The following is a 15,369-nucleotide window of genomic DNA, read 5'->3' on the forward strand; positions in this document are numbered from 1 at the left end:
GCGGCCGCGCGTGATCGGCCCGCCGCCGCCGCCACCGCTGCCGCCTCCCTGCGCTCCGGTGCCGGAGCCCGCGCCGCCCCCGGCCCCGCGATGCTGCTGCTGGCTGCCGCCGGCCTCGTGGCCTTCGTGCTACTGCTCTACATGGTGTCTCCGCTCATCAGTCCCAAGCCCCTTGCCCTGCCTGGCGCGCATGTGGTGGTAAGTGGCCTCCTGTTGCTGCGCCTCGGGCCCCCGGCCTGCTTGGCTGGCCCGCGACCGAGGTCGCCGCCTGGTCCTCCAGGCCATGGTTCCATGAAGACAGCGCCAAATGGAGAGGGTCACCTGCTCCGTCCGCGCTGGCACTGCCCTTTCGGGCCGGGCGCCCGGCCTTGGGGACCCGCCTTCCTCGGCGTCTGACTCCTCCCGGGGCCGGAGAGCCTGCGACGGGGACAGCGCCAGCCAGCCGGGATCCCACGGCTCCAGGGTCTCGGTGGCTGATTGTTAATCCCTCGAGCATCCCCGGGTGTGGGTGTTTGGGTCCTCAGATTTCCCGATGAGTCAACAGAGAGGCTGAGAAACTTTGCCAAGCGATCGGTGGCGCGCAAGATGCGGACGCGAACCCGGGCGGGGGTCCTGGCCTCCCTCCGGGACCCGCCGACGCAGCTCGGGACAGGAGGATGGCCTGTGCGAGTGATAGAAGGAGCAATGGCCAGAGGACTCCAGGAAGTGACTCATCTGGGGGATAAACTGCTCAGCACCCACACTGGTCTGGAGTTGTCGCCCAGTGGTGTTGGAACGCTTCTGTTCCGTGTCCCGTGGTGGTCTCTGAGCTCGACCCGAGCTTTGCCCATTGGCACCCCACTGCAATCCTATTCCGTCTCTCCAGAGTCGGAAGGATGAGCTAAAGGACCTGGTTAGGGCTGTAGGATCGAAGGAGGTGTGCGCTCTTGGGTTTGATTCTAACCGGAAGCTGGTGTATTCAGCGATCCCTATTCTGCAATTATAGCACCTTGCAAACCCCAGTGCGCCTCCTCCCCTGCGCCCTGCACCCTGCAGTTCTCAGTAGTGGTGGTGGCTTTCTCACCAGTGCACTCAACAGCCCGAGGCACACCAGGCCAGGCGGGGGATCATGAATAAGGACAGCCAGTTACTAAGCTGGCAGCATGCATCTTCTGGTGACCTAAGTGTCTGTGCTTGTGTGTCCCTGCTGCCACCCGAGCCTCCTCACTGAGTGGTTATAGGATAGGATGGTCATTGATCTTAGTGTGCTTTAAATCTGAACAAAGGTTTGTGGATGACGAAATATTTTCTTTCATTTCTCCTTTGTAAAACTATTGGTTATTTCCAACTATTGCTGCTGATGTCTATGGTGAGGAGTTGAGTGTAGATGAGAGAGAGCCAAACTACAATTATACTACTTTCTGAAAGTTTCACATCCACAAGAGAACTTCTGTTCCGAAAGCATGGCCTGAAAAGTTGAATTCTTTCAGAACTTTAATAACTTGGAAAAAAAATTAAAAGGAAATCCAGTCAGAATGAAAATTTTGATTCAGTATTTACAAGACAGTTTCATTTAACCTTGACACTAGTCCTGTTTGCATCAAGCTCCAGTCGCAGGTGAGATAACAAATGCCACATCTGTTGGGATAGACCAAGGATTTCTTATTTCTACCATCCTGCCTTAATACTACTATAAGTGAGACATACGTTATATATGTATGTGTATATAGATAATCTTTTTTACTGTCCTAAGAAGAGCAAAGTGTAATTTACTTGAGACTTGTCAGGAGCACAGTTGGCTATCAGGGTGGAAGTGATCCTGTAGACTGTCTCTGTGTGACAGCATGAACGACTTGTACCTGTGTACTGCTTCATTGTCAGGACTGTTCCATGCTGGTGCTCTGTCTGACTGCAGTGGTGAGGCTGTACAGCACGTCTCACACGCTAGATGCTTATTTCAGTCCTCCCTCACTGGGAGCAGCTCTCCTGGAGGCCAGCCAGTTCATGGTGCCCTTAATAAATGCTATATGAAGTAGTTAAAGGGACAGTAACATTTAAATGATATTTGCAATGAATAAGAGGGAACGATTAAAAAAAAAAAGGTAATTAGCCTGCTTAGTGTTCCCCACCTGGGTTCAGTTTTGTACTTGTCAGACAACTCAATATAAATGTACCATTTTTCTCAGCCATCGTGAAAACCTCTGAAGTTTCTCATTACATGCAGAATAAGACAGCGAGAATTGGCCTATATTCTTAGACACCATCTAAGAATTAGCTGGCTTGACTACAAGGTAGTTTCCCAAGAACCCTGATCCAAAAGTTGAAGTCTTATGGAGAGATCTTAAAACTGTTAGCTTTAAACCTTGTGTGTGCTTTGCAGTAAGTTTACCTGGCTGGCTTTCCTATGTACACTAGAAAAAGGACAGTGATAATAACAACGCTGTTCTTTACATAACACTTTAGATCATAGAAATTTTCTCAGTAACTTAACTTCCACTTCCATGGATTCATTAGATAATAAACAGGGAAATTGTATTTATAAAGGTTTTTTAGCATATTTTCTGGGAAATGTCATCATATGCCATTCTGCAGATTAATGTAGGCAAGTATTTATTTAGCAGCTATGCTCACGAGATCCATTGGACCTGGTGTTTGTCCTTAAGGAATTGAGAGTCTGGCCAAGAAGCCAAGATGTATCTGTAAGTAGCTGCATAGCGTAGATGGATGGTGACAGGTAAGGTCAGGACTGAGTGAATATTGGGAAGGGGATACTTGAACTGAGCTCTGCAAGGTGATAGGAGTTAGAAGTCGAGTGTGGGTGATATGGGTGGAGGAGCACCTAAGCAGCTGAGACAGGTGGCGTGATGGAACACTCAGGACACTTCAAGGCCCCTGCTAGGTACTATGGGTTACAGGCACGAGCCAGCAGCACCCAGCATGGTGAAATTTAATAAGCTAAAACAACTATGAAATTTCCTGATAGCAAGGACCTTCTCAGAGACAACACTTAAACCAGGCAACAGGTATATTTTTTATAGTGATCCTTGGTAGAAATTTGGTTAATTATCCACCAAATAAATCTCTCCATTGGTGGCAAGTCAAGGCTGAAGAGATATGGGGGGTGTCTGCAGGTCACATGGAGATGCATACCTTTGCCTAGGAGAGGCTTCATGATATTAAAATCATAGAATGGGAGATGTCCCTTACAGCATGATTTGTATGTGACAATAAAATATCTGAAGTAGTTCAAATGCCTAGCTCTAGGGAAATGGCTGTTTTGATACAGCTTTCTGATGCAATATTGTGAACCCTTTAAGTTTTTTGACATGATGTCATGTGTATATATATTTGTAATTCATATATAATTTTTTTTGTGGATCTGGGTTTCAGCCCATGGCCGTATACATGCTAGACAAGGGCTCTACCACTGCCTGGTATCCCAGCCCTGTAACATAATCTTTTAGAACTAGTCTTGCACAGGTATACAAGAAGGAAATAATACTCATTTGGATTTGGAATCAGAGACAGACTGATGGATTATTTCTTAGCTAGGGTTCTCCCCCTCTAGTAGACTCAGAAAACTATTGAAGTTGTGTAGTTTATAGTTCAGTACTGAAAGCAGTCAAGGCAGAAAGTCCTGCTGACAGTATAATCCTTCATGCTTGCACTTACTCCAGACATTAAATTTGGTGTGAAGAAGCTGTGTGTTTTGAGTCCACCGCCATCCTATCTTTTGGTGCTGGGGATTGAACCCAGGGAGAATGCCAGGCAAGCCCCGTATCCCTGAACTACACCTCCAGTCCTATCATAGTTATTTTAAAGAAACTCCTTCCAGAGGAGAAGTTGCAAGTGCTAAGAAGATCTTTCCATTTTTGTTTGTAGGTTACAGGAGGTTCCAGTGGCATTGGGAAGTGTATTGCTATTGAGTGCTATAAACAAGGAGCATTTATAACTCTGGTTGCACGGAATGAGGTAAGTCTTCGAGGTTCCTTCGTACTGACTTACTCAACCTTAGTTGAAGAGGTGTGCTAAGTGTCTTGGTATTCACACCTGTGCTGGAAGCGCTTACTTCTGTGATTTGTCCTGTGATTCTTGAACTACTGATTCTTTCTTGCGTTTAGGCCAAGGACTTCTCTGTTCAAGTCTGATCAGCTCAACAAATACTTATTTCATGCCATTACCACTTCAGGCACCATCACAGGCAACACAGATCTTGAGATAGAAGAGGCAAGACATGGCATTGTAGCATACCTGATCACAGGAACTCAGGCATGCTGGCAGTCAATACAGAAGCTAATCCTGAAAGTATGTAGGTGTTCCTGATTCTGAAGCTGATACCTGAAGGGGTGGAGGTGTTATCTGTCAGTTTTCTCCATCATTTGCTCCTGACATGATACATAGTTCTAATGAAATCCATAGATTACAGGACAACCACAGAAAAAAACAGGTTTTTCTGGGACAAGCTGATACATGGTCTCTCTCTTTTTTTTTAGGGTCCATATGCTTTCCAAGGTTGTTTTCAGAGCACAAAGCAATTTCACTGTGTGTGCACACAAAATAATCCTGATGTCCTCTCATGCTGTATCGAGGCCAGGGGCAGTGGCCATGGCTGTGTGGTTACTGTTCTTGAATAGAGAGCATAGTCTTGGGATGATACAGGTGCTCAAAACAGATTTATTGAGTGAGAAAATGAAGAAAGAAATAACAGAGATGAGAGTGCCAGTGTAGATTAATGGGTTAGGCAGCGAGGTGGCGGAAAAGAGCCTGGTGGGAGAGCAGACCAGGAAGGGCCTCTGGGGAAAAATATTTAAATACAACACACAATTTAAATACGACACATAATTTCTTTGAAAAACTAGAAAAAGCAAAATTAGGTACCTGTCTTTTGTTTATACCATGACTTCTCTAACAATGAATTTGCTCTGACATTGAAGCCACCTTACATGAGTGGAAACACAGATTTAATACAGTGTCATTTTGTGAGTTTTTAACAAGGCTGATATTTGATGCCAGACTAATGAGAGTATAGCCAGAAGAGGCCAGGGGCACAGGTGGCAGGAACTGACACAGGGTCCCTGAGAAGCTACAGTTGAATGTGCAGAAGAGCCTTCTAGAATGGAGAAATTCCTTAGTTTCTAATATAGTTTTTCATTCCAATCTTGGCAAAGTCACATTGTGTATATCCTTATTACTAGAACAATATTATTTTGCTATAGACACATTAGTGTTTGGAAACCATCCATGTTCTTTGGAAGGATTCTTCTCCCCTTTGTCCTTTGCAGCTCTCATCTTATATTTAAGTACTTTCATGACAAAGTAAGATTCTGCAAACTGATATCTGTTTTCTTGAAAGTAAGCAAAAACAAAACAAAATTGAGACCTAGGAAGAACTACTTAATTCCATGGGTAGCTTTGCTGATCTCAAGAGTATTTTAATTTTATTTATTTATTCTTTTATTTTTGGTGGCACTGGGGTTTGAATTCAGGGCTTCAGCACTTGCAAAGCTGGTGTTGTACCACTTGAGCCATGCCTGCAATCCATTTTGCTCTGGTTGTTTTAGAGATGAGGTCTTGTGACCTATTTGTCTAGGCTGGTCTCAAACTGCGATAGTCCTGATCTCAGCTCTCAAGTAACTAGAATTATAGGCGTGAGTCAGTAGTGCCTGGTTTGAAGACTGTTTTTGAAAGTAGCCAGGCATAGGTTTGCCTAGTCATCTAAGAAGTGATTTTTACTGTATTTGCTTTCATAAGTGAGAAGGATAATATTGGACTATTTCTTACGAAAACCCCTATACCATGGAATGACACACTGTCAGCCTTGTGAAGTGTTGTATAGCAGTGTGATTGCTTCTGTTTTATGTCACTGATAAAGAATGTCAGATCAAAATGTTTATTAGAATCGATAAGGTGACCATCATCAATTAGTACTGTTCATTGGGATCTTAGGGTTTGTTTATTCTTCTTTGCAATGAATTTAAAATCTTGCTATTCCTAATTCACAGCTTAACCTATTTTTCTTCTTTCATCGAATCCAGCCCATAGTCACTTGTGGGTGCTGTTTTTTGTCTTTTATTGAATAAATATTTATTACTTTTTCTCTCCTTTCCAGCAAGTGAGCAGACAGGCTCCAGACAATCACCCGTTCTAACAGCTCTGTATTGCTTTCAGGACAAACTACTGCAGGCAAAGAAAGAAGTGGAGAAGTACTCTATTAACACTAAACAGGTGTGTGCGTTGTCTTACCTCACCTTTTCTGAACCCAGCCGCACAGTCGTAGAAAGGGAAAAGGTTTTACTTCATTGTGAATAGGTGATTGAAAGCATTACAGAATTTTCCTGATTAAAATACGTATTAGGCTCTTTTTAAAGAGGTGAAGTTGAATTGGCTGGGAACTTAAATTATTATCAAAAAAAATTGTCTAGGCTCTCATATACCTCCTCAAATAGCCAAATAACAGTGTCTAACAAGAAAATGATTTTATTTCAGCCATGTATTTAAAGAAACTTTATATGAATATTTAAGAAGAAAGAGTATGTAAAATTATGCGGTGTTGTGGAATTTATATATTTTATAATAACACATAATGACAAATTAATAGCTATACACCCATTACCCAAATTAAAACGATGGAACTTACCAGGGTTTCTGAAGTCTCTGTGTGCCTCATACCAGTTTGACATTCCTAAAACTATTCCAAGCCTGATTTTTGTGTTGATGCTTGTTTGCTTTTCTTTTCTTTAAAATTTTACTATCTATCGTAAAATTTGCTTGACCCTAGATAGTATTTGTTGTTGTTTTGGATATTTTTGAAGTTTATAGCATCTTTTTTTTTTTTATTTTTTATTTTTTGGGTTTTTTGTCACAGAAACTCACTGGGTTTCTCTCGCTGAACTCACAATCCTCTTGCCTCAGCCTCCTGGAGTGCCGAAATTACAGGCTTGCACCACCATGCCTGGAATCATTCCTATTTTCTTAATTAGCATTATTGAGATATAATTCCTGCTATGTACAATTGCCCTCTTCAAAGTGTACAGAGTTGTGCACCTGTCACCACAATCAGTTTTAGGACATTCCCATCCCTCCACAGTCTCCATATTCATCAGCTTCCTAGCCTCTTTCACCTGCTCCCTGCCCTAGCAAGTACTGATCTTGATTTATATGACATCATTCATTTATGCATCTTTGTGCAACTCTCTTCATTCAGTACTACTTTTAAAATCCCTGTGCTGCTTCATAAAGGAGTTTACTTATTTATTCGCTTGCTTATTTTGATACTGGGTCTCCCTATGTTGCCCAGGCTGGACTTGAACTCCTGGGCTCAAGTCATCCTTTCACCTCAGCCTCCCAAGTAGCTGGGACTACAGACGTGTGCCACTGTGCCCAATTTCACTTAATTTTTTTTATTGCTCTATAGTATTCAGTTGTGTGTCTAAACTGCTTTTTCTTATCAGTTCTACTGTTGGTGGAAATTTTGGTTTTTCTTTTTTTGTGTTTGTTTTGTTTGTGCTATTACAGAAGTTTTTTACTGTGTCTCTGTGCACATGTGCAAGGATGGAGCATTCCTTTCTGAGTTGTGGATACATGTGCCTTCTCGCTCACCACACCAAAGTGCTTACTTTCCCACCTGTGTGGATGCTCTACTTCCTTGCTAGCTCTTGGTGTTAGCAGATTTTCAATTTTTGCCTTTCGGATGAGTTTTAAATAGTCTTTCACTGTGCTGTTAGTTGCCTTTTGTTTTTTAGATAAGGTCTTGGCAGTCCTCTGATCCTCCTGCCTCAGCCTCCCACCACTGTACCCAGCCTACTTTTGTTTAACCATTCAGTGTGGCATTTTGGAGCTGGAGACAATGTTGATTATCATCGGCTCTGGTACCCTTATTTGCAGGGCAGAGGTGGGGACTCTTCACCCTTTAAGGTTCTGCACAGCCAGTAGACAGGTTTAGAGCTCAGGTGTGCTAGTCAGCTTTCCACCACTGAGACGAAACCCCTGAAATAATTAACTTATAAGAAGGAAAAGCTTATCTTGACTCAGGGCTTCAGAGGTTTCAGTCCATGGTTGCTTGGCACTCTTGCTTTTGGGCCTGTGGAGAGGCAGTACATTATGGAGGGGAGCGCATGTCAGAGCAAAGCTATTGATCTCCTGGTGGCCAGAAAGCAAAGAGAGACGGGAAGGCATCCAGGTCCCAATATCCCCTTCAAGGGCACACCCCCCAGTAGGCCCTACATTTTAAAGGTCTCATCATCTCCTAGTAATGCCACGGGCTGATGATACCAAGCCTTGTATACATGGCTCTTGGGGACACTTACCTGAACTATAACACCAGGCTTCCTAAACGTTTTCCTGCTCTCTTCAGCACCCACCCCACACTCCCCCTGGACTCATAATCCCACCTGCGTGCTGCACACCATTCTTTGTGAATGTGCCTTTATTCATTGTACCATCACTGAATGTCAAACACTGCAATCTGTACTTCTAAAATTGTTCTTTGTCTCCATTGGAATGAGTTGCTTTTAATTTAAAAAAAAATCTTCAAAAAATATTTTGACACCTGTATATCTCTGATCATTTTTTTTTCCTTTTTAATAGGTGGTACTTTGTATCTCAGTTGATGTATCTCAAGACTATAACCAAGTTGAGAATGTCATAAAACAAGTAAGAGGCTGGGCTGGTTATAGTTCATTATTATTATTATTATTATTATTATCGTTATTTGGTAGTAATGGGGATTGAACTCAGGGCCTTGCACTTGCTAGGTAGCTGCTCTACCACTTGAGCCACACGCCAGCCCTTTTTGCTTTAGTTATTTTTGAGAGAGGGTCTCACTTTTGGCTAGACCAAACTGGACTGCCTTCCTACTTACGCTTCCTGCATAGCTAGCGTGGCAGGCACACACCACTGCACTCAGCTTATTGGGGTATCTTGAACTTTTTGTCCAGATTGGCCTTGAACCACAATCCTCATGATCTCTGCCTCCTGAGTAGCTAGGATTACAGACTTGAGCCACCATGCCTAGCTAATTGCTTGAGTTTGGACTGGTTCTTACCATTTTGCTATGTGGCTTGGAATTGGTAAATCTTCCCTGTAGGCTTAAGAGTTTCATAGATTTTATTTATTAGCTTTGATTTACTGCTAATTGATTCTCTTCTATCTCTTAATGCCACTCTGATGCATTTTTCTAGGCACAGGAAAAGCTGGGTCCGGTGGACATGCTTGTGAACTGTGCAGGAATGTCGCTGTCGGGAAAATTTGAAGATCTCGAGGTTAGCACTTTTGAAGTAAGTGAAAGTGTTTTCTCACTGGAGTAGACTATATATTAAAAGTAGAGTAAGCCTTGGATAAAGCCTTCAAGAATGAAATAGATGAATACCTTTGGGTATTTCTAGAAGTGTGAGAAGACTAGAGGAAGACTGACAAGGTTTTGGTCCCTCAGCTGTGACCATTGAAACTTAAGAGTTTGCACAAGTCTGTAAACCTCAGTTTTCTCAGCTGTAAAATGAGAACAGAACATCTAATGTGACATAGATTTCTGTTGTAATCTAATCTAATGTGGTATAGATTGCATGTTCAAGATAGCATCTTTGTCAACCAGCTGATGTTCGGTGTTCATGGCAGATGTCAGCATTATTAACAATGACAGACCAAAAAAGTTGAAGAACAGTCTTGTTGGAGTTCTCAAGTCAAGACAAGAAGATGATGTATCTTATTTATGTTTTAAAACAATTCCACCTTGGAACCTCAATTAGTGACTTACCTCAGCACCAAAGAAATGAACATTACGTTCAAAATCTCTTTTAAGTGCAAAATGTTTTGTAGTTGGCATTGCCTCAACCATCTTTTTCTTTGTGTTTTATTGAGCTTTCATTGTGGTAATGGGTTTGGAATGCTTGACTCTGCAAAGTTAAATTACTTTTCTCTCACAGGAAGGTAAGGAGACTGCTGGGTCAGTATTGTAGCTGCCTTTCTTCTCATAGTCTGTGGAAAAGCATCATAAATTCCAGGATGTACCCAAGACATGCAGGAAAGTCAGGGTGTAGATAGAAGCAAATGGTGAGACGCAAGTGTCTTAAGGCGCCTTTATCAGCATGGTGTGCAGAGAATTGTCTAGACTGGTACACCTTTGTTTGGAAGGAATGGGGGGGAGATTTGTAAAATAGTTGTTGTCTAGGCATGAAGTGATGAAGCAAAAGAATTGGGAGGTAGCCAGAAAAAGAAGAGTAGGTGTCTCTGTGTTTATGTGTGCGTGTGATTTCTAAACATGTGTGTGTGTGTAGGTAAGATGATAAAAGAGTGAGAATGTGCAGTCAACCTCACTAAACATTGCACAGCAAACAGTACCTGGACTGATGAATAATAGTTGTGTGGTTGTAAATGAATATGTGATTGGAGAGCCTCGACCCCAAAAGTGGGTTGTGGGGCAGGAGAAGTGGTGGTTTATGTTTCTGTGCGTGATGGCAGTGCCTAGGTAACCAAGTGAACCTTCTGTGGAGCTGGCCAGTTGTTTACTAGCAAGAGAATGTGAGGCAGTGTCAGTGACAAGGAGAAAATGCAAAGCATGTGTGATCACAACTCACTGCTGCAGAAATTAAGCAGGTCCCTCGTGACTCCTCTGGGAGAGGATTCTTGGAAGCTTGCTCTGGGTTTCTTCTGGACTTTGCCCGGGTGTGATTTCCTTCTGCTGATTTTGTGCCTGTGTTTACCCTCTAATGAGTATTAGTCATGACTGTGACCATGTGGCTGAGGATTTTGAGACCTTCTAGTGAATCAGCAAACTTGGGGTGGTCCTGGGGAACCCAATTCACTTCTCTGCATCTTCCTTTTAATTGTTTCTTCATGGCTTCTTGGTGCTGTACCTCGTCAACCCTAAGCCTGAAGATAGTGAGATTTATCTTTATTTGTAAGGTTTCTTTTGTCCTTTCTTTATCTTTGCTTCTTCTGTGACTTTATTTCTAGTCAGAAGCCAGTGGCTCTGTATTTTGTGTTGGACAGTGTCTGGTGATCCCTGGCCGTGTTTTCACATTAAGAATGGGACATTCAGGGCCCGAATGGGGAGTTCTGTGCCCGTGAGTAGCACTGCTTGGTTTGAAGTCCTCTGTAGGGTGATGGTTTAGGCTGTGTCTTCAGGGGGATTCAGGGTCAGTCTCTGCAGGTCTTGTCTCTTGGGTTGATCAGAAACCCTGAAGACAATTCTTAGCCTCCTGCCTAGGAAATATGTTCCTGTCTGCAATGTTGTGAGAGTGAAGTGGGCGAGAGAGTTGGTTTCTCTGTGGTCAGTGTCTAGACAGACTTTCTAGATAAAGTGAGAGTTAAAAGTCCCTTTTCTGCTCTGTGGAGAGGGGGAGGGCCTCAAGCATTGCACTGTTTTGTTGTTGTTACTGCCCCAAAACAGCGTTTTTTAAAAGTGAGGTCAAATACATAAACCTAAAACGAGCTCTTTCGTTTGTTTGGTTTTCTTTGTTTGTTTGAGATAGAGTCTCTGTGTAACCAAGGCTTGCCTTGAAGCTGATAGATAGCCGAGGCTGACCTTGAACTTGTGATGCTCCTGTTTAGCCTATTGAACGGTTGCTTCCAATTCCTGGACCCATGGCCATCACCAGTCAATCTGTAAGCATGTGACACATGCCCGTTCATGTCTGGCTTTTCACGGTAGCATGGATTACTTCTCATTTTGGTCTACAGGTTGGTAGATATACCACGTGTGCTTATCTGTTTGACGGTGAGACATCTGGGCTGTTTCCTCCTGACTTTCACATAGGCTTTTAGTCCTCTCTGCTGTCTTTCAGCCCTGTGCCTCCATCCCACTGCAGACGTAGCTTCTGTTGCTTGAGCCTTTGGGGTTTCTGTGGTGTAATTCTGCCTTCTAGTTCCTTTTTTCCTGCTTAGCATTGTTTTCTATGTTCTGCCAAAGTAGTCATCGCTCCTCATTCTTTTCAACTTCCAAAGTGTTATTGCTGTTATTTTCATTTCTGTTTTCTTTGTCCTTCCTGTTTTTTTGTGGTGCTGGGGATTAAACCCAGGTTCTCACGAATGAGAGGTAAGTGCTCTATCACTGAGCCACACCCATAGCCAGATCCTTCCCTTTAAAAAACCTCTACTGAAATTTTTGCGGGGTACCTAAAGGAGCTGAGGTTAACTCAGTGAGCCATCTTTTTTCATATACTTAATTATCAAAACAATATCATGCTATTAAAACATTCTGTGAAAAAAAAATGGAAGCCCAGCATCCTAATATGATCACAATTTTCTGTATGTCTTTGGTTTTGCAAAATAAAATAGTTACAGTTGTAGTTTAAGTATTGCCTGCCTTCTGCTGTTTATAAATTTACAACGTAATCCTGTTTCTGCTCACTATTTTTGAAAGTTGTTTACCATCCTATTGTGTTTACCACATGATTTATGTGCAGTTTCTTGGTTAAACTATGTAGATTTTTGTAATGATGGATCTAACATTTGTATAAGACTTTTATGTAGAAACATTTAACATCCGTAGATTCTTGAGTTAACATTTAAGGTATTAAGCGTTTTCAGGATGAGGGAAGCATAGCTGTTTGTATCTTTGTAAGTTCTTACCCATCTAAACGTAAGTGCCAACATCTAAGGAACATTTACTGTGGGCCAGGAGCTGCATGAGGGCTTCCCTTAAATTTTCTCTTCTAATTCCTGCAATAATATCCTGAGGTAATTCCAAGATTAACTTTATTTTCTGCTGAGAAAACTAGTAAAGTCTGCTTTCTCATTCATCTTCAAACAGGTAGTAAACGGCAAAGCCAAGGCCTAAACCCCACGAGATCTTTCCTTAGCTTAGAACTAGTAGGACTGGAAATATTCAGAAGCTCTGTCCTAGTACTGTCTTTCAAAAACTATCATCTACAATATGCCATGTATTTTTTATAAGGAGAACACTAATTTTCACAGGATTTCAGCCAAGATGTGACTGTTGTCATTGTGAGAAATCAAGACTACATTGAAATAGGCTTCAAAGGGCAGGCCCCAAGCGTCAGGTCTTATCTGCAGGATCATTTAATCATGTAATCATTCATTCACTTACCAGATCTCTTGAGCTCCCCGTTTCGTAGATGTCCATGGAGAAAAGCTGGGAAGACACAGAATTCCCTCTGATCAGGCTTTTGACCTTGTTTCCTCCTCACGTGTCTTCTTTGTTCCCTGCAGAAGTTAATGAGCATTAATTACCTGGGCAGCGTGTACCCCAGCCGGGCAGTGATCACTACCATGAAGGAGCGCCGGGTGGGCAGAATTGTGTTTGTGTCCTCCCAGGCAGGACAGTTGGGGTTATTTGGGTTCACAGCCTACTCTTCATCCAAGTTTGCCATAAGGGGACTGGCTGAAGCTCTGCAGATGGAGGTAAAAGTTACTTTCGTGCTGGTATTTACTCCTCTAGCTTAGAGTTTGCTAGCTCCTTCACACATACTATTGTATTAGAGTTTGTACAGTTGACATTAGTGCAAGAGAATTAACTCAACCCTGAGTTTTGCAATTCACCCTTCTCGTTGCATGAAGGTTATATTTATGGCAGAGGCAAAGGGGATTGTGGGATTTTTGCCTGTTGAATATACAAAGTGCGAGTAAAATCTTCATGTTATTACTGGTCTAATATACTGGTATATATTTAAGGTTAGATTTTTTTTTTTTATGTAGAGATCTTTCTTTAACAAAAAGATCTGTCCTTATGATTGACTAATAAAATTAGTAATGTTCATTGGGTGTGATGATATATACACCTGTAATCCCAGCACATAGACTGAGGTGGAGGATCACAAGTTTGACATCAGCCTGGGGTACATAGTGAGACTGTGTTTCAGAAAAGAACAATAAGAGTAAATGTTGAAGGGAAGAGCTTGAATCAGGTACTAACTGTTATCTTAACTTGTCTCAGTGACCTCATCTATAAAGCGAGAGGCCTAGAATTAAAAAAAAAAAGTCATTCAACTCTCCTACTCCTTATATTTTTGTATCTTAAATGTTGAAGAAAGTGAGTGCCTTTTCTTACAGTTACTGGAACATGTGGAGGAAGGGTATAGTTAGGATTTGCTTAAGTGTCATGTTAGAGCAGCCTTACACCTCGGCTCTGGGAAGTAGACTTCGGTGTCACAGTCACATGTGAGGCGTGGGAAGCATCACAAATGTGTCACATGGCTAAAGAGGCAAGGTAAAATTCTTTCTCTTGCAGTGTACATTGAAGTTTAACACTACCTATGATGTTACCTAATGGACCACTTAGAGGTTGATAGACTGTGCTGTTCTTCTACCAAGGGAACCAGCCATCAGATTCACTGTTACCAGCTGGTGAAATGCCCTTAATCAATAATAGATCTGAGGACTGGGCCCTGAGTTCAGTCCCTGGTTACTCAATCCTTGGTGATTGCAGTATGCTAAACCAATAGGACATGCAGGGCTGTGAAATTTCAAACAAAGAGACTGGTATTTCTTTTGCAGTTGTCATTTTGAAAGGTGCTAGGTCACTTTGTGAGGTACTAGGGTTTGAACTCATGGCCTTACACTTGCCAGGTAGGCACTGTATTGCACCACACTCCCAGCCCTTTTTTGCTTTAGGTATTTTTCTACTAGGGTTTTGCATTTATGCCCAGGCCATCCTGGGCAACCATCTTCCTATTTATGCTTCCTGCATAGCTGGGGTGGCAGGTGTTCCACTTTGTCTAGCTTTTATTGATTGAGATGGGGTCTCATGAACTTTTTGCCCCTGCCATTCTCAAACCTCAATCCTTCTGATCTCTGCCTCCTGAGTAGCTAGGATTATAGATTTAATCCACCATACCTGGCTCGCCATTTTATTTTAATTTTGTGAAATATGTGAGGCAGGGATTCTTATGTAACCTTATGAGACGAACACTGAGTTTTCAGTGAATTCGATGAGTTGTTTAAGTTACACAGTTTCTTAGTGACAGAAATAATAACAAGGCCTGACCCTTTGACTACCTGTTTGTTGGTCTTTTCAGCAGAGCAGACATCCATAATTCAAGTCAGAAGTTGCCCTTTTCACCTGGCTGCTTGCCCAGCCCTTCACTTTGGCCTTAGAATCTTGTAGGTGAAGGTGTTTTAGAGATGAAAAATCTGCTCACTGGGGCTTTCCCCCCGAGTCTTATCTTGCAGAGCTATGTAGGATTTACTCATTTAGGGCAAAGCATATAATCTAGGTGGCCTGGTTTCACTTCAAGTAGAACAGAGATGCTAATTCAGAAGATGGAAAAAAAAAAAAAAAACCCTGCAAGTCCTAGTACCAGATCCCCTCAGCCTCTTTGATGACAAATGATTTGCACTCTGCTAGTAGCTGACCTACACTTGAAAGTCTACTTGACTTCAGTCTATAAAAAATGTCATCACTTAAACAAAAAACAAAATAGATAGATACCATGA

At 42.4% G+C, this 15,369-nt stretch overlaps 1 protein-coding gene across 2 annotated transcripts in view; it reads left to right on the forward strand.

Moving 5' to 3' along the window:
• The window catches only part of Kdsr (3-ketodihydrosphingosine reductase), a 30,912-nt gene continuing 15,543 nt past the window's right edge, over positions 1 to 15,369 (forward strand). Inside the window, exons 1-6 of one of the 2 annotated variants that reach the window (XM_020175299.2) lie at positions 3 to 198; positions 3,862 to 3,951; positions 6,148 to 6,204; positions 8,566 to 8,631; positions 9,159 to 9,254; positions 13,147 to 13,338. In XM_020175299.2, the coding sequence (XP_020030888.1) occupies positions 91 to 198; positions 3,862 to 3,951; positions 6,148 to 6,204; positions 8,566 to 8,631; positions 9,159 to 9,254; positions 13,147 to 13,338 (609 nt within the window). In that variant the 5' untranslated portion in view covers positions 3 to 90. Of the gene's footprint in view, positions 199 to 3,861; positions 3,952 to 6,147; positions 6,205 to 8,565; positions 8,632 to 9,158; positions 9,255 to 13,146; positions 13,339 to 15,369 lie in introns of both variants that reach the window. The other variant, XM_020175300.2, reaches the window with a different exon arrangement.

This window comes from Castor canadensis, chromosome 4, assembly GCF_047511655.1.
Source record: "Castor canadensis chromosome 4, mCasCan1.hap1v2, whole genome shotgun sequence".
Lineage (NCBI taxonomy): Eukaryota > Metazoa > Chordata > Mammalia > Rodentia > Castoridae > Castor > Castor canadensis.